Source organism: Magnolia sinica, chromosome 6 (genome assembly GCF_029962835.1).
Source record: "Magnolia sinica isolate HGM2019 chromosome 6, MsV1, whole genome shotgun sequence".
Taxonomy (NCBI): domain Eukaryota; kingdom Viridiplantae; phylum Streptophyta; class Magnoliopsida; order Magnoliales; family Magnoliaceae; genus Magnolia; species Magnolia sinica.
Window position 1 is genome coordinate 3,749,056 of NC_080578.1, and position 21,738 is coordinate 3,770,793.

At 40.2% G+C, this 21,738-nt stretch overlaps 2 protein-coding genes across 2 annotated transcripts; one reads left to right on the top strand and one right to left on the bottom strand.

Moving 5' to 3' along the window:
- Positions 1-4,453, top strand: LOC131247976 (uncharacterized). Its single transcript, XM_058247986.1, has 3 exons — positions 1-278; positions 1,608-1,781; positions 3,775-4,453. Exons 1-3 carry the CDS (start codon positions 213-215, stop codon positions 3,982-3,984), a joined length of 450 nt encoding a protein of 149 aa, XP_058103969.1. The 5' UTR covers positions 1-212; the 3' UTR covers positions 3,985-4,453.
- Positions 4,454-6,027: 1,574 nt separating this feature from the next.
- LOC131247975 (uncharacterized) lies at positions 6,028-20,013 on the bottom strand. Its single transcript, XM_058247985.1, has 8 exons — positions 19,567-20,013; positions 19,399-19,494; positions 11,045-11,155; positions 10,639-10,948; positions 10,158-10,248; positions 7,774-8,110; positions 7,541-7,689; positions 6,028-6,692 (listed from the first exon to the last, which is right to left on the bottom strand). The coding sequence occupies exons 1-8, from the start codon at positions 19,858-19,860 to the stop codon at positions 6,182-6,184; spliced, it is 1,899 nt and encodes a 632-aa protein (XP_058103968.1). The 5' UTR covers positions 19,861-20,013; the 3' UTR covers positions 6,028-6,181.
- Positions 20,014-21,738: the final 1,725 nt, after the last annotated feature.

Consider the following 21,738-nt stretch of genomic DNA (forward strand, 5'->3'; position numbering starts at 1 on the left):
TCATAACGAAAGCAGCAATAATAATAGAAAAATATATAGAAAATAGAGAATTCAAATACTCCAAATGCGTCCGATCAGATCAGACTCACCACCACCCAACCAACTCTCTCTCTCTCTCTCTCTCTCTCTCTCTCTCTGCAGCAATATTCCAATCCAAAAGGAGCCAGAAAACGAGAGAGAGAGAGAGAGAGAGAGAGAGAGAGAGAGAGAGAATGGTGGGCATTTTCTCTCGGTTTTCAAGCAGCAGAAACGGCCATAGACGATCGCAAAGCGCACTTGTAAGCAGCTCAGCTCTCATTCATCTTTTGTATTTGATTGTATTCTTTTATGGGTATTTGCCTTTCATTGGTTTTTTTGTTTAATTTCTGGTTAATTCTTTTTTTTTTTTCCTTTATATAATTTTGGGAATTGATATCTACACCCATATTGATTGATTAGTATACACCCACTTTCAACTTCTAGATTTGAAACAGTAAACTAAAAGGGCATACTATTTCAATTGCCAGAATGCAAAATAGTTGTATGGAAAGATTAAAAGGGGTAGTTGTAAATAGTGGTTCCCATAAGGATTTTTATTTATTTGACTTTTTTTCCATTTGTTTTGGATTTTTGAGTGTTTGTTTTATCTTTGACTTCTCTCATATGCTTTTTTGTGGATAGTCTTCCTTTGTTCGTTTGTTTAAAGATATTTCATTGTTTTGGATCTATGGGTCTTGAATTCTTTTTGTGAAAAATACCGTTTCTTTTCAATTTATGATTGCTTTTATCCTTTTCTTTTTCTTTCTTTTTTCATATTTAGCTCTTGGGTTCTTTGGCAGTGTTCTCCACTAGATTTTGGTAATCTGTTTCATGGGTTTTTTTTTATAGCAATAATAGCTTTCTCCGGAATTTTTCGGATCTTTTCTCACGATTCGATTTGAAAATCTATGTTTTGGATTTTCTTTAATTTGATATTTGATACCATTACTTCTTCGTATATTTTCTCCTAACTAGTTGAGTTTTCCTAAATTTTTGGAGTTCTTGGACTCACGGTAGCAGATTTTCAAAGTTCCAACTAGCTCTGTGCATGATATTTTGCTTCATTTGATCTAGCCTTGCATAAATACCTGCCAATTGTTGGTTTGTAGATCTAAAAGTGATTGTTTATCTTAGATTGTTTTTTTGTCGAAATTCCTTAAATCAATCCAAAGACCACTGTGGATAATCATAAAAGAAAGTGGGATGATCATGAAAGAAAGTGATTGCTTCAGCCATTGAATTAGTTTTGTTCTTGACAATAATTTCCAAGATTTTTATTGATGTGATTTGTCCATCATGTAGCGATAGATCAGATGATTAGCTCTGCCTGTGATATTTAAATTTCACAGACTTGTGATTCTTATTCATTTGAAGAGAATGTTCAAGCTGTTCTGTTGTTTCTGGAGAAGAATTCACTCTTAGATGTCACTGCGGCCGACGCTTATGGGGCCGGCAACCTCAGTTATTCAAAGAGATTGCGTTGTGATTGGCATTTTCATGCTCTTTTCTGCTATATACTAGAAGCTACATTCTGCTCAAATGGAGCTTAGGTGTAGTTGTATTGATGGTTTTGTGGGTGTATGACGCAGGACGGAAGGGAGGCATTGCCACCAAACGCAGAGATAGAGGATACTGCGACAGCTATTGCTGTTTCACATGGGATTGAGATCATGGTGGAGTTTAAGCCGGTTGAACGCCCGGTTGAGCCCTTGGAGAGTGATCAGCCAGTCAAATGCCCACTTCTGGAACCGTCGATTCTAAATGTAAGCACAGACCCAATTCCTGATTCTGTTGGTCAGCTGCATGATCTAGTGTTCTAGTTCAAATCATCATATTCATGAGTCTTCTCTTCTTATATTTCTCCTTTTTCCTATGATTTGAGTGATGGTAGGGGTTTGATGAATGGACATTTTTTTCCTGTGATTTGAATGATGGATTAGCATCTTTTTCTTATCATACCATATTAATTCTCTGAACCTTTTTCTTGAGAAGATGTATTAAGGATTGTATTAGGAAGGGCGGAAAGTCAAGGGCACAGATTGTCAGGGCAGGGTAACACCGAGTTCAGTCAGGCCGTGACTGTGGAGCCGACCTTGATGTATATGTTGAATTTCCACACCGTCCATCTGCTTTTGGCAGCTCATTTTATGGCATGCGCTCAAAATTGAGGCAGATCCAAATCTCAAGCGAACCACACAACAGGAAGAAATGGTGGTTGAATGCCCACCATTAAAATATCCTAGGGCCCACCACAATGTTTATTTGCCATCCACCCTTTTAAAGGGAAAACACAAATATCAGCTTGATCACATTCAATCACCGTTGTTCCTTGTGGTGTGGTTCATCTGGGATTTGGATCTGCTTCTTATTTTGGGCACATGCCCTAAGATGAGTTGGCAAAACGGATGTGGATATACAACACATACATCAAGGTGGGGCCCATGGTCATGGCCTAACCAAACTTGGTGTTTCCCCGACTAACCTGACCAAATCAGCTCCTGAAAATCAAGTGGAAATTCTGTAAAAGCGAATTGAAGTAGCTAATGCTACTATGCTGATGCCCCAAGGCAGTTTTCTCCGAACACTTGTTGGAGAACTGTGCCTCTGTTGGAGAGTTGCTCAATCAGCTATCTTCTTCCTCTTTTGTTGTTTATTTCTCTCACATGTTATGAGAAGGAGATTATTTTTGGAGTAATTTCCGCTAGAGAAAAACTTTGATACTCTGTCAGTGTGACAGATGATATGCAGGGCTCTTTGAAATTATTTAAAACTGCAATCATGGCATAAAAGTGATTCAAATCAAACTGTACAAATTATGGTCCCGGTTTGCATGTATCTTGAACCGAAAATTATGTTTATTTGTGACGGTTGATTCGTGATTACGTCAGTTTCATTTGAGTTAGTGTCTGCCACCTGTATATCAAGCATCATGCACTGCCAGAGTATCAAATAACTCTCCCCTTTTCATTATGTGATGCAATCCATATCTTAGACATGCAACAAATTCAGACCCCAATGGAATTAATCATCTTAGCTTGGAGAATTCGAGCATGCACTCAGCAAGCACAAGGAATAAAGGAGGCTAGCCCCTGAACTTAATCCAATTCTAATTACTTCAACTAGAAAACTCTATAACAACAAAGAAGACCAGTTTTTAAGGCGTGTTTGGATGCACTGGTGGATTGAATTGCGACCATTCAGTTTAATCAAGAGGAAAATGACAATTAAGTCATGATTTTTGCTATCATCATATACGAGGGAACACCTACCACCACCTGTAGGTTCGATTGACCTACTGCCCATTTTGACAATCATTTTCTGTTGAATATATGGTATTTTCAACAGCAAAAATGGATGCAAGAAAAATTCTGACTGTGTGAGAGATTGGTTGTATTGTACTTCCAGTTGTTGGTGATCAGTTCCCGTATTCACATTAGCCCTCAACTGCAAGTTTTGTTCTTTTCAAATCCAACTTGGAAGGAACAAAATTGAAATTTGAAGTCCATAATGACATTGTGAAAGCTTAAGGAGGAAACTACAAATTGGCTATTTTCACTATGAAAGAAGTCATTGTGATTCATTTTGATAGCATGTCCAAACACACCCAAAGTTTCAAAACCACAATCATTCTCAGTCCAATCTAAAGTCGAAAGAAATAGCAAGTGGAAACTTAGTTAGACCTAAACAACTAAATTGAATAAATGGCACAATCAAATGCATGTCTTTTTAATTTTTTTTCATTATTTTGGCATTCAGGATGGAAGAATGTGGAACGAATGGCTGTCAGCGAATGTGCGAAGGAGGGCTGATGTGCCATTTGTGATGGAAAGAGCACCCCCCGTGTATGAAGTGGGCGGATCAAGGGTACGTCCGGTCCCAACTAACCGCTTTATCGCACCATCTCTTAGCGCCCCTGAGCATCATATCCTAAAATTGCTGGAGGAATGCAATGCAGCTGGAGATTAGACTGCCTGGAGCTGGATTGACTGGGATCAGAGATGGTTTTTTTGTCTCCAATGAAATGCCAACTGCATAAGTGGGCAACTGATGACCTATGAAAAACTGAATTTATGGCCTTTGATAGAGTGGAATGATAGAAAAGGATTCATGTAGCCAACCCCAATTAGTTGGTTAAGGCTTAGAAGATGACGATGATACATGTGCAACTGATCATCTGCCTACGCAAGGAGCCCATATAGGCAAAGGCCAATGGGGCATTCCAATCAATACCGAATGTGTCCCTTTCAGCCATGACTAGATGGGCCCCTTTGATTAGGCATACCAATCAGCGCACTCTTGGGATGCCTCTTTCCAAGCAATTCTCTGCATTCAGGTTCATTTACTTTGTCTCCATATAAATTGAATACAGAAGTATGTATTATGAGAATAACCCCAAGTCATCACAGTTTTATATCTGACTCCATTTTTAAATTTATCTGCTTTAATTTGCTTACATTGTGGCAAACGGGGCTGCAGCCAACAGCGGCACCTCAATGTCTGCCCGTATTCAGGTTCAATTCGGACAGGATTTATTTGCAGACATTCCCTTCTCTCAATGCATACCTCTGACATAAAAATTTGTTTGGAAAGTAGTTTATGCTATTTTCGGTCAGTAGAGGAATTTAATGTTGAAAATGTTTCATTAGAAAAATGGGTTTACTTGGCGTTTTGGATGCACTATGGATTACAATGGTTAACTCAATAAAGAGGAACTGAATTTCAGTTACCTTAATATTCATGTTGAGGGAGTTGGCTCCAAATTGCAATCCATGTTACTTTGAAGTTGGCCTCACATGGAATGCAGATGTAATTTGAGGACTAGTTATAGATACTAAGGAAATTACAATTGTGGTCATTTCTCTATTGAACATATTAGTGTAGGTCAATTCAATAGTCCACATTCAAGTGCTGCAGGAAAAAAAAAAATCATGCATTTTTTTTTTTTAATCACAATCTTGGAAGACCAGTTCAAGATCATGACGAACAAGCCAGTTGTTAGTTGGAAGAACTGCCTGCAAATTCTTTGAAAATTCATACACCGAGTGGGGTTGGCAATGAGCACAAATTTGGCCCTAAGAGTTATAGGTTTCAGGCTTTCAGCCCAATGTGGGTCTGGTCAACTTGTTCTTTTGACAAAGGAACGTCTAAATTTAAATTGCACTACTGCAGATTCTGTGTAAACTAATCTTATCTGTTCCATTGACGGTCAGGAAAATTCCAGACTATTAAATTCCTTTCTCCAAAAGGAGCTGGGCAATAGGTTGGGCCCTTTAACCTAATGACTGTGATACAAATGTTGAAAAGGTGAGGTCAGGAATTCAATTCTAGCCAGTGTTCTAGGAAGCCCTAAGATTCAAACCCAAAGGTTTCAATCCCCATAGAAACTAGTTGCAACTCAAGTTCAATCCAATCTGACAAAATTCACTAAAGAATGGGAAAGAGAGTTTCAGAAACCATATTTTGAACGTGACCACAGCGAAAATGAATCCTGTGAGAGTGCCACATGTAAAGTTTCGGATTTTTGTGGTACAAATTTTTCATGTCCCTCAGGGGAACAAGAATTTCCAGTATTTGAGAACATGAGATGCACCTTCTGTGTGACACTCAAAAATGCAGTCTGATTGGGCCACCACATGACACCAGCATGTTTTAGACCGCTCTCATGGAACCACCATGGATGAGTCATAGCACAAAAATCGCTCCAATCAGATCAGAGTTTTTAGTCTCGAATGTAGATCATCACTCATCGTTTTTTACCATCCAACTATGAGCTACCAGTCATATGGTTATTGGTTAATATCATCCAGCCAGTGTGACTGTTGGGCTAAATGCTTTATACATGGTACGGCCCACCAAATGAATCCATCACCATACACCCTGCAGTATGCATCACATGTCACGATCATCCTTCAAAAAATTACATAACCACCTAGTGATTGTGGGGAAAAAAAAAATTTGTTTTTGTAAAAAGTATGCATGCACCACATCAGTTTTTATTGGAAATGGCACTTGAATCATCACACCATATCCAGTTACTGAAATTGAAAAATATACCAAAATTGCCCCAAGAAAGGGGAGAAATAACAAGATGGGAAAGAACAGTAGACACTCACCTGCTTACCTATGGTCAGTGACCAAAAACAACATAGGCAGCAGCAGAAGATCAAGGATTCGGACCCCCCTCACCAGCAAGCTTCCTCCTCTGCTGATGCTCTGCAACCTTGTAATCCACCACCTCCCGGAACAAGTTTGGGTCCAGCTCGCAGTCCTTGCTTCCATATACAGCTGCCTGAATGCTCGCCATCAGTTTAGCAATCTCCCTGCCTGAAAACCCTACAGTTTTGACCGCGGCTTCTCGAATAACATCATCGCTCAAGCCTTTGATCTGTATTTTCTGCTGTTGTCGCCGGAAAAGGGGCAGCCAATTGCTTTTCTTTTCACCTGCCTGCGCAATGTATTTGTCTAGATACAGTTTAAGCAATTTGAAGCGTTCCTCTTCCCCGGGCAAGGGAAATTCAAGAGCCTCATCGATGCGGTCAGCAACGGCAGAATCTAGATCACCCGGTCGGTTGGTAGCAAGGGCAAGGACTATGTCCTTGGACTGGTCTCCTGTACGGAATAGGAGGGCGTTGAGAGCGCTTCGTTGGGATTCACTCATGTAAGTCTTATTGCGCCTGCAAAATCAGAATCATGGGTCTCTACTCTCGTGTGGGTTGCAAGAAATTGATTAAAATGTAATGCAACACAGAAGGGGAATGTACAAGGGTACAAAGGTATCAATTTAATCACACAGTTAAAAATGCAAATGTGTAGATGCTCCAGTGTAAATATAAGGACACTCCATTTTATTTAAATTGCAGTGTCAGAAACGGATGTCTGACATGGGCACTAGACACATCACCAAACAACTGGTAGGAAGAAGCACTCTTGTTTTGTATTATTAATATAGTTCTAGTTTATCTCTATCTATCTTGATTTGAGTTTTACATCTTTTGATATGGTATCTAAACACTCCTCAAACAAAACAAAACAAAAAATAAAAAATTTGTATTTAAAACATAAAAATATTAACTTCAGTATTATCATGTCGATGTATGGCCTCAAACAGACTCTGTTCCATAGGCTGGTACTTTTGTCCTGTTAAGTGCTAAAGAGACAGGCATCCAAGTATGGTGAATGAATAATCACCATGTGATCAGGGCACGACTGACAGCTAAAATCTCTTGTGGAAATTGGCATTAGAGGATCATTCTCAGCTGGTTGGATCCAGCTGGGATGGTAGAGTTGTCTGACATACCCAAAAATATCAACGTACAAACACGCAACATGGTGAAAGTTTCTATGGTACCCATCAACTACAGACACATGGCTGCATCTAAGTGGCAAACAGTGTCATGGAAACCAAAATTTGGATCCTGCACTTATTACCAACCTAACAAGCACAGGTACCACAGACAATTACCAGATCGGAACTAATACCACCAGCATAATGGAAAACATATTACGTAGTAGGATCACTTACTCACACAAAAATGCATCTGCTTCATCAATGAAAAGCAGCAAACCCTTCCGAGACTTCTTAGCCCAATCAAAAAGCTGATGTATCTTGGTGACAGCCTGTGATCCCAATGGCGCAACATCTCCACCAGTCATTAAAGCATAATCCAGACCCTGGAAGTATGTTATAAAATAATTAGAAATGCATTAATTGCTATCATAGTTATTAATGGGCAATGGCATGACATGATTACATACAGATTTACGAGCTAGTTCTCTGGCAGCCATAGTTTTCCCCGTCCCTGGAGGGCCATAGAACAGCATGTTGCGAAATGGAGCCTGATGGGATTTTGTATTTGCAGTAGCACCAGCCAACTGTTCAATTCTCTTTTTAAGAGAAGGATTTAGAATCACATCACCAAAACCATTTCCATTTTTCCCTGAGCCAGCTCCTTTGTCAGTTTTATGTGATAATGAGCTCATGGCGCGAGAGAACAAACCAGACCAAGGGTATTTCCCTCTAGAGGACTCTCTGATCAGGGATGGTTGCCCTAATATTCTGTCCACATAGCCCCATATCACCCTAGCACCTTCTCTGCACAGGAAGAAAAAAAGGACAACCATCAGTCAACTTTCTCCTACAAGAAAATGCGATGCACAAGATAATACAAATCCAGAACTTCCTGTACATGACAGTACAAATGAACATTATAAGAGCTGGTATCAGTCTACTCTGTTTTTTTTTTTTTTTTTTTGGTCTTGAGGACTTGCCAAGTGGCACTTTGGCCTGAACAGCTTTTCATTCCAAATACTTTGACAAGATAACCCTCGCAGTTTTGGAATATATTTTGCGCCTGGACTCTGAAATCCCTTGTTTTGCTTAGATACAAGTCACAGGTCTCATTGGAAAGAACGTCAATCCAGAATGAACAATAACCACCCACCTACTGCATCTGACCACAATCAAGGAATCGAACTACAAAGACAATGGACGCATAAAATGATAAAGAAGGCACAATCCCTTCCTGTTCCTGGAAGTTGTTTTCTCAGCAACAGTTGTATCATTAGTTCTTTTTTTTTTTTTGAAAGGTAATGAAATATATATTAAAGGAAAGGAGATATACAAAAAGGAGAATCTGCTGAGAGGGCAGAGATTCCTGAGAAAACAACACCATTACATGCCAATAAAAGCCAAATCCTGACCCTTTAACCTATCAGTTTGGGACGCCCATTCCACCAGCAGACGCTTAGCTCTAGAGGTTACCACATGAGCTGAACTAGATACGTCCGAGAAACATCTCTGGTTTCTTTCCTCCCAAACTGCCCACCAGACCGCAAGGATGCCCATCCTCCATAGGATGGATCTGAGATTGCCAAAGCTAACCCCATACCAGGCTTGGAAGAAGTGTGCTGCCGAACAAGGAGCACACCAACTGACGTTGAAACAGAAGCAGAAATCAGCCCAGATTTGAGAAGAGAAAGGGCAGTGGAGCAGAAGATGATCTACGGATTCTTCATTCCGCATGCAGCAGAAAATTCTAACTGTATCATTAGTTCTTAACGGATGGAAGACTGAGTATAGATGGTTAGCTTAGTCTCCACTTTAAACACTCCAAAGCCATCGGCTTGAAGGCCCCCACTATTACAGCCTACAACTGATCAGAAGGTCAGCAAAACCAACCTTCTGAAATCTGAAGTGCAAGAAGGATAGCTCATTTAAAGCTTGCCGACTTAGCTGGCTGATGAGCCCATCTCTACTTGGCATTGGCAAATGCTAGGCTGACACTGCTGGGCCAGAGTCTTAGCAGATTTTTTTCTTTTGGCTAATGTCTGAGAACTTACCCCTGATCATGTGAGTTATGAGAGGGCCCATTTCTGAACCTAGCCTAGCTTCATGACTCACTGATGAAAGACATAGTCCATCCATAACCCAATCACGTACAAGCTGGCAGATTTTTTCTTTTGGCTGATGTCTGACAACTTGACCCCTGATCATGTGAGTTATGAGGGGGCTCATTTCTGAACCTAGCCTAACTTCCTGACTCACTGATGAAACTTAGTCCATCCATAACCCGATCATGCATAGGCTGGCAGATTTTTTCTTTTGGCTGATGTCTGACAACTTGACCCCTGATCATGTGAGTTATGAGGGGGCTCATTTCTGAACCTAGCCTAGCTTCCTGACTCACTGATGAAAGACTTGGTCCATCCATAACCCAATCATGTACAGGCAGATCACCAAGCAAAGAAACAATGAGGACAAATTGTTTCCACTCTTTGGGATCATTATGCAATTCAACTACTAGCCCTTCAAAATGTTATCAAGAAACTAAACTGAACAAAGGTACGCACTACAGAAGGCAGAAATTGATTAAACAGTGCCAGCCAAAACAAAAATAGCACCTTGGAAGGATTAAAAGGAAAAAACCAGTATGCTTAATGATTCCAAAGAAACCACAAGAATCCTGGACAACATTGCGTAAAAGACCATGAAGCAACTAGTAAACCTAAGACAAATATAATTTTCAACATTAAACACCACATCAGGATGCACTTCTTTATTTCCAAAGTGACCACTAAGTAATAGACATTACAGGGCATACAGTATATTTGCAAAATAAGCACGTAAACACAAAGAATACCTAGTTGTGTAAATCCCAGCTGCAAGAGCTGTCACTCCCCCAACAGCTACAACCAATTTATTCTGATCTGTTAGTATAGCCCGCAAACCACCTGTAAAAGACAGAATAAAATCCATTCAGTCAAGCTTTGGCAAATCATGGTGTTTAAACCCGTCAACTAAGAATCTCATAAAGTTGTTGGTTTGTGGAGGATAAACATCAGCCATTTGGTTATCCATTAAAAAGAAAAAATTCACTTGGTCACCTAATATATCCCCTTCGAAAAAAAAAAACATGCAAGCGGTTGTGGGAAATCTATCAACAATTTAATTGTCACTCCATGGCATTTCTAGAAAGTGTTCAGCTTGTGAGATTTCCAAAAAAAAAAAAAAAGATCAAGAAGGAAATGCATATCGCGTTCAACCTGCCAAAGATATTTTTCTGGCTATATTTCACTATGAATGCTTAAGCTATGCATATATTTGTGGAATTGAGTTTGCACCTCCTATATGCTCAAAAGTTGTGTTTATAGCTGCAACCCATTTCTCCCTCTCTGCATTTGCTCGTTCTACTAGCATCCGTTTATTTACATCTTCAGCTAGTTTTGCTTCATGTGCTCTCCCTTCTGCTTCTGCCATAGCCTTGACTCTGATTGTTTCCCGTTCTATTTCTGCCTTCTCCCTCTCTGTTTGCCGACGCTGGGCATGAATCTGTTCCTCTGTTGCACGGCGAGCTTGTTCCTGTCTGATGGATGATTCTTCTTGCATTCTCACAAGCTCTTGATTCCTTGATCTTTGATTTTCAGTCTCTGCCTGCAGGGAAAAAAGGAAGAAGAAGAACAGAAGAGAAATTAACTACCCTGCTTCAAATACAAATTCATCAGCAGAAAGAGCAAATTGATGGCATGCCTGCATCCTCTTCCTTGCCAATTCATCTTCATAGCGAGCCATTTGAGCTTTTGTTTGTGCCTGTTGCTGAACTATTTTTTTCTGCTCTTCATAGATTACCCGCTGTCTGTCCTGCAAGATAAAAAGATATTAACAATGACATAAAGGCAAGGACATGTAAAATGACAGAATGCTAGATAATATTCAGTTTACAGACATCTGGTAAATCATAGAAACATTACACAGAGACAAAACAATATCTGCTTCACCTGAATTAGTGCAAAGTTTTATTTTGTCTGCATCTAATTGCAGCATAAATTGCAGAGAAAAACTTCAATACATCATAGCTTGATTTTACATGTTGAAGGGTAGATCCGTGCGTAGAAGAGGGTGGCAGATAGCTGCAGATGTCACTACCAACTTATGGAAATGCATGAACTCCCGTCATGTTTATTCGCAAGCTGAGAAAGATCACTATAAAGATACACCACGCTGCAATCATAACATCATCATGCAGGGGCAATGTTGTCAATTAATTTATGGCCACTTTTTGGGTGCCAAACAATGCCACAGGAAATAGGCCCCACTCGGACGCATACTGAGTCAAGAGTTCACACGACCCAAGATCATGCAATTCCAACATGATTGTGGAGGTTATTGCGAAATATGATTGGGTTGTAGGAGTATGATAGGAATTATAGTTTTATGTTTCATTTAATCATCATCATCATCATTGAAGCCTTATCCCAATTCATTGGGGTTAGATACATGAATCCTGTCACGCCACACTCTTTGATAAAAGTTGTTCCAAAAGTTTCACGCTGGCTGCGAACCTGACACAACCCTCCCCCTTTATTCAGGATTGGGACCGGCAATGACGGCACAAAAGTCCCATGGGCGTTGTGCAATGGTCATTTTATATAGGTTGACTGAGATCAACGAGTTGTTGTGTTTATTTCAATAGGCTGTTTAATCTATTCAGTATCCTTCAATTCAGTGTTTTTTTTTTTTTCAAAAAAGGAAAACGTGTTAGTTTGAGAATATTTTAAGTGAATATTCTAAGGGAAAGAATCGAGTGTGTGGATGGTTAGGATTAGAGATTAGGTTTTTTTTTCCTGCTATGAGGAAAGTATATGCTTGTAAAGAGCCTCACTTTATGGTGAATGAATTTATTTAGCTTGGGTAGTGATCCTCTAGGTTTTGGAGTGTAACAAATGTTCCTTTCTTCATGAGTGGGATGATCAAGCCAATTAGTCTGATGAAAATGTTCCTTTCTTTTTGGATGGAGCCCTAAGGGGTCGTTTGGATGCCTGTTAAATCCTTTAGTTGTAAGGGTTATAAGTAAAGACATTGCAGCGGGTGTTTGGATGCCTCAACTTGCCTGTGAAATGTTTATAGGTAGGTTGTAAACACTTTAGAGGAAATGTAGTTTTTAAAATCATGGCAAATTGTTGTGTTTCTGATTACAAGCCAACGGTCATTTTTTTAGATTGTGGCTTGGGAAGGAGACTTATGGATGGTTGTTTTTTTTTTTTTGGTGTGTGTGTGTGTGGGGGGTTGGTCTCAACCGGATGCGAGATTCGTGTAACCCCATTATGCAGAGCCCGGTGTAACCCAAGGCTATGTTGGGCCCACTGTGATGTCCGCGTTGTCCATCACTTTCTCCAGCTCATATTAACGGGCTGATATTTGTGTTCTCTTCATCCTTGTGTGAATCACCTTATTAACAGAAAAGGAGAGGACTCTCCTCTCTCAACCGGACGCGAGATTCGTGTAACCCCATTATATAGAGCCCGATGTAACCCAAGGCTATGTTGGGCCCACTGTGATGTCCGCGTTGTCCATCACTTTCTCCAGCTCATATTAACGGGCTGATATTTGTGTTCTCTTCATCCTTGTGTGAATCACCTTATTAACAGAAAAAGAGAGGACTCTCCTCTCTCAACCGGACACAAGATTCATGTAACCCCATTATACAGAGCCCGTGTAACCTAAGACTCTGTTGGGCCCACTGTGATGTCCGCATTGTCCATCACTTTCTCCAGCTCATATTAACGGGCTGATATTTGTGTTCTCTTCATCCTTGTGTGAATCACCTTATTAATAGGCTAGCTGACATAAACATCATGGTGGGCCCCAGGAAATGTTCAACAGTGGACATTACCATCCCCATTGTTTCCTGTGGTGTGGCTCGCTTGAGTTTTGGATATGCCTTACTTTTGGGCTCACATCCTAACATGAGCTAGAGAAATTGATGCACATAGTTGATTTCACACAGACATCACCGTGGGCCCACAAACAAAGCTATGGTTGGCATCCCATCCTCATCGTTCCACGTCGTGTGGCCCATCTTATTTGTGGATCTGGGTATTTTTGGCCTTAGAGTCAAACAATGAGGACATTTGAATCAGTGGGCCTACTTGTGTGGCCCACCTAATGCTTGGTTTAGCCTAAGGATTGGCCCAGGGCTTTATCAAGATGGGCTTAACCCAATGGCCCATCTTAAATCAAGCCCTTTTATGCCATTTAAAGATTTTAGAGGGAATTTGCCACTCCAAGCTCTATTTGGGTGAATACCCCATTATGGGTTGTAAACACTTCACAAGTTATCCAAACACAAAAAGTTGTTTACATGTAAACACTTTACAGCTTTAAGCCAAACAAGACAGACTTTCGACACTTGACACCTCAAAAGAGTTTTATGTGTAAAGTATGGGAATTTGACCATACTAACCTCGAAGTTTGGGCAAATTACCTAGAAAGCTATGACGTTCCACATATCCCAAGAGTGGCCTTCTGACAAGCTTCCGAAAATTACTTGGACCAAAATGCCCTTGTCATTGTTTCAATAGTTGTACGGTTTTGCAGGGAATAAGAAGTTACATCGTATTTAATGCCAAGAAAGTGATGTGTATGGAACCCTATTTTTGCGCGTGGGCAAGGACCAAACTTGTGGGGCCCACATTGATGAATGTGTATAATCCATGCCGCCCATCCTTTTTGCCATGTCATTTTAGAGCTAGGGCCCAAATATCAGCCAGATCCAGAGCTCGTGTGGGTCACATAATAGAAAAAATTTCGTGACAATGGAACCCACTATTGAAACTTTCCATGCTCACTGTGATGTTTGTTAGAAGTAGACATTGCCCAAAAATAACTTTCTGGGTCCACACCGAGCTGGCCGACAAGGTGGACGGAACAGATCTCCCCATTGTTGGCCGTAGGCTATTATACCAATGGCTATCATGTCATTTGGTAGTAAAGGAAATGAACATGTAACAACCGCGACCCATATAACATGAGAACCATGACCCATATGGGCCCCACATTGAAGTATGTATATAATCCATGCCGCCTATCCTTTTGCCGTGTCATTTTAGGGCTACGACCCATATAACATGACAACTACAAGGTATCCCGTATCGGTATCGGTTGGCGTATTGGTTGGATACGGGGGTGTAACGGCCTGTAACGGTGCAATTTTTATTTTTATTTTTTGCCAAAAAAATATGGATTAAATCCAGAATATTCTAAGCATTCCAAATATGCATTCATTTATAAATTGGAACATGTTTATGGTGGTGTAACAGTCCACTCTTTGGTGAGAAGTTGTATCGGACTGTATGATTAATTTTTGAACCAGGTAACCTGAATTTGACTACAAAATTCAAATATTTAATTTTCTAAACATTTAATTTATATACTTAACAATTTGATATCATTTCTCCCAAAAGTTCTTTTAAAAAATGAAATTAAATTCAAGTAGATGGCGCTGCCAATTTGGGGCTGACTTGGAGGACCAATCTATGCCCCAAATTAGCCTCAAATTCATACAATTTATTGCCATTATCCTACTTATGAATTGGTGGACATTTATTGGATAGTGAATCATGAAAAAATCAAAAGGCCCTATTTTAAAAAATAAAAGTCCACAAATTAACAATTAAAACTATTCAAACAATTTGATTTTGGCATTGTGAGTTAGCAATTGTAGTCCATAATTTAATTGGTAAATTTTAAGTTAATATATGTCTCATGTACAATTTTTTAAGGGCCCGAATTAGGTGGGACTCGCATTGTGAAGTGTAGCACACGTGTCAAAGTTTTTTGGGCCCCACCCGTGATGAATGTGTTATATCCACAACGTCCATCCATTTTGCCAAAATAAATTTAGGGAATGAGCCAAAAAATGAGGCACATCCAAAGCTCAGGTGGACTGCACCATAAGAAACAACAACAATTAAAAGTTCACCATTAAAAATTTATTGGGAGCTACAAAAGTTTTAGATCAAGCTAACATGTGTTATATCTAAACCGTCCATTCATTTGAGGCTTGAACAGATTGGATGGAAAATAAACGTTACGGTGGGCCCTACGAATTGTTTAACGGTGAAAATCATTATCTCCGCTGCTATTTTTGGTGTGGTCCAGACGATCTTTGGATATAATTCATTTTTTTGGTGGTGCTCTAAAATGATCTCTGAAAATAGATGAACGGTGTAGATATAATAAATACATCACTGTGGAGCCCACGTAACTTTGATCTCCTTTGAACCGTTCGTACAACTCGGAGCTCGAAGAGTGTCAGCGCTCGTCTTAGCATGACACGTACCTCCAGCAGCTAGCTGGTGTGCGGTACACCTGTGAATTAAATAAATTTTTTAAAAAAAGGAGAGAGGGAAACCGAAAAGAAAAAAGAGGGAAAGAAGAGAGAAGAAAAAAGAGGGAAAGAAAAGAGAGTAGGAGAGTAAGAGAGAGAGAGAGAGAGGAAGAAGAAGCAGGCCACCGCGGCCGCAGCTGCAGCTTCCCGAGAAGAAGAAGAAGAAGAAGAAAAGAAAGAAAGAAAAAAAAAAGGTAAGTATTTTTTTTCCTATTTTTTAAGGCCCGTAACAGCCGTTACGGGTCAATAACAGCCGTTACGGTAGCAAAATCAGGGCATCGCCCGTTACGCCCCCGTATCGCGTAACGGACCCCACCGTTACCGTTACGTATCGGCCGTTACGGCCGATACGTAACCGATATGGGACACCTTGGACAACAACGACCCATTTCACATGCGAACCACGACCCATGTTAATAACTACGATTCATGACAACCACGACCCATACAACATAACAACCACGACTCATATAACATAACAACCACGACCCATATAACATGAGAACCACGACCATAATAAAAATACAATATGAATAACAGTTCTCTTCAACGAGCACTCAGCAAGCTGAAAAACTCTATTGAGAATGTCTTGTTTTAGCCTGATCAAAAATTCTGTTCAGAAATCAAGCTTAAACAAGACATTCTCAACAGAGTTTTTCAGCTCGCTGGGTGCCCATTGAAGAGAACTGTTATTCATATTGTATTGTAATTATGGTCGTGGTTCTCATGTTATATGGGTCGTGGTTGTTACATTATATGAGTCGTGGTTGTTATGTTATATGGGTCGTGGCTGTCATGTAATATGAGTCGTGGTTGTTATGTTATATGGGTCGTGGTTGTCATGTAATATGGGTCAGGGACTCCATGGAAATTCTCAACAGAGTTTTTTAGCTCGATGGGTGCCTATTGAAATTGTCGAGTTGCCGAAGTTTGGAAGATCGTCAACATCCCTGAGGAAAGGAAAGGGATCGCCCATAAAGGAAGAACGCAAAAAGGACTCGATGGCTTCTTCGAATATCTCCTTCATTATTTTGATTGAATGAGCAAATAAATCTATAAATGCTTAAGGTGTTGCAATAAGGATATTGGTTCGGATTGGCTTGTCAAAGTAATTTGAAACCCAAGTACCACTTTTATAGGTTGGTCAACCAATGGTTAAGGCACTGATTCCAAAGGGTCGCGCTGATTCCAAAGGCAATGGTCGTGGATATGACAAACAATGGGTCGTGGTTGTCATCCACAATGGATCGTGGTTGGGAACCACGACCCAATGTGTATGACAACAACAACCCTGTCATGTGATTGTGGTTCACATGAACATTGAATCGTGGTTGTCATCCAACGTTGATTGGATCGTGGATCGGGGGAAAACGAAATGGCAACCACGATCCATATAACACGAGAACCACGATCCATATAACACGAGAACCACGACCCATACAACATGAGAACCACAACCCATGTTATATGGACCTTCTCAACAGAGCTTTTCAGCTCGTTGGGTGCCCGTTGAAGAGAATTGTTCTTCATATTGTATTGTAATTATAGTTGTGGTTGTCATGTTATATGGGTCTTGGTTTCCTATGGAGTCATGGTTGTTATGTTATATGGGTTGTAGTTTTTATGGGTCGTGGTTGTCAGTTGATTTCCTGTGGTGTGTTCCACCTTAGATTTATATCCGTCTCATTTTTGGGATCAAACCCTAAAATGATCTTTAAAAAACAGTTGAACAGTATTCTGACCAGAGAAGTGAGAGTGTAGCTTTAGAAAACGACAGTAGTTGCGAGGAGAGTTTTACACTATCCTTTACAAGTAAAAGAAAACACTGTTCAAAAGTAATAACCAGTGATAATGAGAGTGAGGAGGATGATAATATCCTCATTTGCAAACTTAAGTGGAAGAAACTTGCAGTCTTGTGCAACTCTAAACTTCTCTTTTGGCAGTGACTGTGTTATATGGGTCGTGGTTGTCATGTTATATGAGTCGTGGTTGTCATGTTATATGGGTTGTAGTTGTCATGGATCGTAGTTATCATGTTATGTGGGTCGTGGTTGTCATGTTATATGGGTCGCGGTTGTTGCATGTTCACCACGACCCATATAACATGACAACCACGACCCATATAACATGACAACCACGACCCATACCTCATGACAACCACAACTCTTACCGCATTACAATCACTGGATGCGACCTATGCTACTATACAGATATCGTTTGCACGATATCTACGTATGTCATGTACTAACTTTGATGGACGGTAAGGATCTTACAACCACGACCCTTACCACATTACAACCACGACCCTCGTGGTTGTCATGTAATATGAGTTGTGGTTCTCATTTCCTGCTCCCAGATTACATGACAACCACGACCCATACATGCACATAAGATTCTTACCGTCCATCAAAGTTAGAAAAGTAACGTGCCTTTTCGTACCAGAGCTAGCCTAACGTTTTTTTTTTAATATGAGATGACTATTGATAGACTGCAGGAGCAGGAAATGCAGGCTATATGGGTCGTGGTTGTCATGTTATATGGGTCGTGGTAGTTATATTATACGGGTCGTGGTTGTCATGTTATATGGGTCGTGGTTGTCATGTTATACGTGTCGCAGTTGCCATATGGGTCGTGGTTTGCATGGGTCATAGTTACCATGTTATATGGGTCGCGGTTGTCATGTTGCCTGGATTGTGGCTGTAGTTTTCAACATGTTCACTTCCTTTTCTACCAAACCATTGGTACCATAACTAAGGCCCACAATAGGGTGATTTGATCCATCCACCCTGTCGGCTAGCTCGTTGTGGGCTCAAAAAGTCCTGACTTAGGCAGTATCCACTTCTATCCACCTTGTCGGCTGATATTTGGGCCTTACCCCTAAAATGACACGGAAAAAAGGATATGCTGCATGGATTATGGACAGCATGGATTATGGACGGCATGGGTGCCTTACTCCTAAAATGACACGGCATGGATGCCTTACCCCTAAAATGACATGGCAAAAAGGATGGGCGGCATGGATTATAGACGGCATGGATGAAACACATAAGCACCGAGCACCAGCCATTGCCTGGTGGCGAGGGAGTAGCCAATTCGTCACTTTCTCGGGAGAGTAGCCACTCCATCTCTCCAGGACCGTACGACTTCTGAACCAAGGATGGGCATTTTTGTCTTAAAAAATATCCTAAGCTTGTCAGAAGGCCACTCTTGGCATATATGGAACGTCGTAGCTTTCTAGGTAATTTTCCCAAACTTCGAGGTCAGTACGGTCAAAATCCCGTAAAGTATTTGCAACTTAAAATTTTACTGGCATCCAAACAGCACCTAACATTCATGAGTATTTTCTTTCTATTCAAAGATTTAAGCACCAGATCTACGTCCCTCAACCACTTGTGCACTCCATCTAAAGTAACGATTGAAAATACCAATGTGAATCACTTCACTCCAACCATCCCAGAAATGGTTTTTATTTGCAGAAAAAATAGCAGCATATTAAAAGAAATATCTATCAGACAGATTCTGATTTGAAAACAAAACAAGAAAATATACTTTCAAGTAACATAAATTATATCCAAGAACCAAAGATTTGAAAATTAATGTATAGTTTTAATATGAAACAAAGCTTTCCCGTAGCCTTAATTTCAATAAAAATATATTGTTGCTTGCTCAAAATAAAAATAAAAATAAAAATAAAAAAAAACACTAACAAACTCACAGTTTCGAACTGAGACTGTAACGCCTCAAACTCTGCTCTCTTTACCGCCAACTCCGCCTGCTTCGTCTCTTCTTGCTTTTTCATCAATTCAAACACCTAACAAGAACCCTAACTTTATCTTACAACCAATCGGAACAGTTGAAAAGATAAAACAGAAATCAACCATACTTTTTTTGCTTGTGATGAGCTGCTGATCTCGCGCAGTGCCTTCGCCCCTCTCTCCAGAGCTTCCGGATCAAACCCAGCTGCTGTGGTCCGCGGATTATCGTTCCCGGCGCTCTTCTCCTCTTTCGGCACTGGCGGCGGAGTTTGTAGAGGAGCTTGAGTAGGATTTGAAGAAGAGGCAGGAGGGTTAGAAGAGAATGGAGAGAAACTAAATGGAGAATCCGCATAAGCATGCTCTGTTGCTAGAGCTGCTGATGCTATTCCAGAAACGATCCCTAATGCTAGAACCCTGGCCATTTTCTCCAAACCCCAGAATCGAGGGGAGGGAAAACTAGATTTCTAGCTACAATTCATCTCCTCCCGTTAAATGGGGAGATTTTATGTGGAATTACGGAGAGTTTGAAAGGCTTCCGGATGAAATTTTTCGCTGTTAGAGAGAGAGAGAGAGAGAGAGAGAGAGGGGCGCGAGTCTCTTTCGCAGGGGTTTTGTAGGGTTTGTCAGGAAGACGGGGGTTTACGCGCCCCGACTCCGAGCGTGGTTTTTCTCTACAGCCCTTTTTGTTGTTTCTTGACGTGTGTACGAGTTACTCGATACTCTGCAGAGTGTCACAGATGATACGCAGGCAGCTGCATTGGTAACGTGCCAAACATGCAACTCTTAAGCTAAACCGTAAAAGCCATGGAACCAACTATAGTTAGGTTATAAACCTAAAATATGAATCATCTTTAATGATTTTACTATCTGATTTATGGAAATTTATTTGTTTTACTCAAACCATTTTTTAGTTCTGTTTTTATCAACTAATCAACTGTTAATGCACTGTTTTATATAATTATTATTTAATTAACCATCTAAGTTGTGGAAACACTTTCTGGATGATTTAATTTGAGTCGTGCATACTCCACTTTGCACTTCTTGTGGGACACGGATTGCCACTTGCGCTGGGTGGCTACTGGGCAGTGTTCCATAGGCCTCACCATGATATGTGTATTTTAACAGTGTATTTCATCTATTTTTTCAAATCATTTTGGAGCTTGATGAGATAAATCCAAATCTCAACACCGCTATAAAACAAAACTTCCCGAGGCCTATTGTAATGCTCATTTGTCCTCCAACATGTTGTGTAGGGCACGGACGTGGACAAAACTAATCCGTTTGGATCTGCTTGTTCTTTGGCTCATGCCCTCAAATGATCTGGAAAAGTATATGCTGACTCCGACCAAACATATACATCATGGTGAGGCCCATAGAGCATTGTCCAATAGGTTGTAATAGCTATCCTTGTTCGAGTGCCTACCCAGTACCCATGAGGGGGGAAATGAGCCGAGCTGCCTTGCCTGGCCAAGTGACCTAGCCTTGTAGGCCTTAAGCTTGAGCGGTAAACTTGTGTTGGGCTAAAAATCTAGGTCATTATACAAACATAATCAAGCTAGGGCTAATGATAAATCGCTAGACCCTATTTGTAGGCAAGTTTAATCATTAAGGAGTCATTTGAATCCCCATAAAAGTTTTAAGTTCTAGACCATTAATACCTGAAAATTAAAAAGAGTTTTAGCTGTAAATTGTTTACATGCTATTACATCTGCTTTTACGTAATGATTTATTAACAAGTAAATCAAATATGCATTTGGCTAACTTGTAAAGTGTTTACAATACATAAGGTAGGTATACACACTAAGCAGTTTATGGTGGTAAATCCTGCCAAAATCTCTCTCTCTCTCTCTCTCTCTCTCTCTCTCTCTCTCTCTCTCTCTCTCTCTCTCTCTCTCTATATATATATATATATAATTGATCATTTTAGACTCATAAGAGAGCATCAAAGCATGCATGCATTGGACCTCCATTCGTCACCATGGCCCCAAATGCAATTTGGAAGTTTTTAATAGTAGACATCCCATCCTTTTCTCTCATGTAGTCCAATTGATAATTAATCAAACTTTTTTTTTTCTATAAGATACCATTAAAAGAAGCACATGATGGATGAAATAGGTATACCATACACAACATCGTAGGCCTCACACATTGCAAGTATGTATCATCATTGTTTTCTTTTATGTGCAATGTATATATTTCTAGTCATAAAAAGTTTACTCGTAACATGATACATGACTTTTTATCCAATTTTAGATTACAACTGAAAGTTGTACTGTGTTTATAACTCCTGCAATCCAATT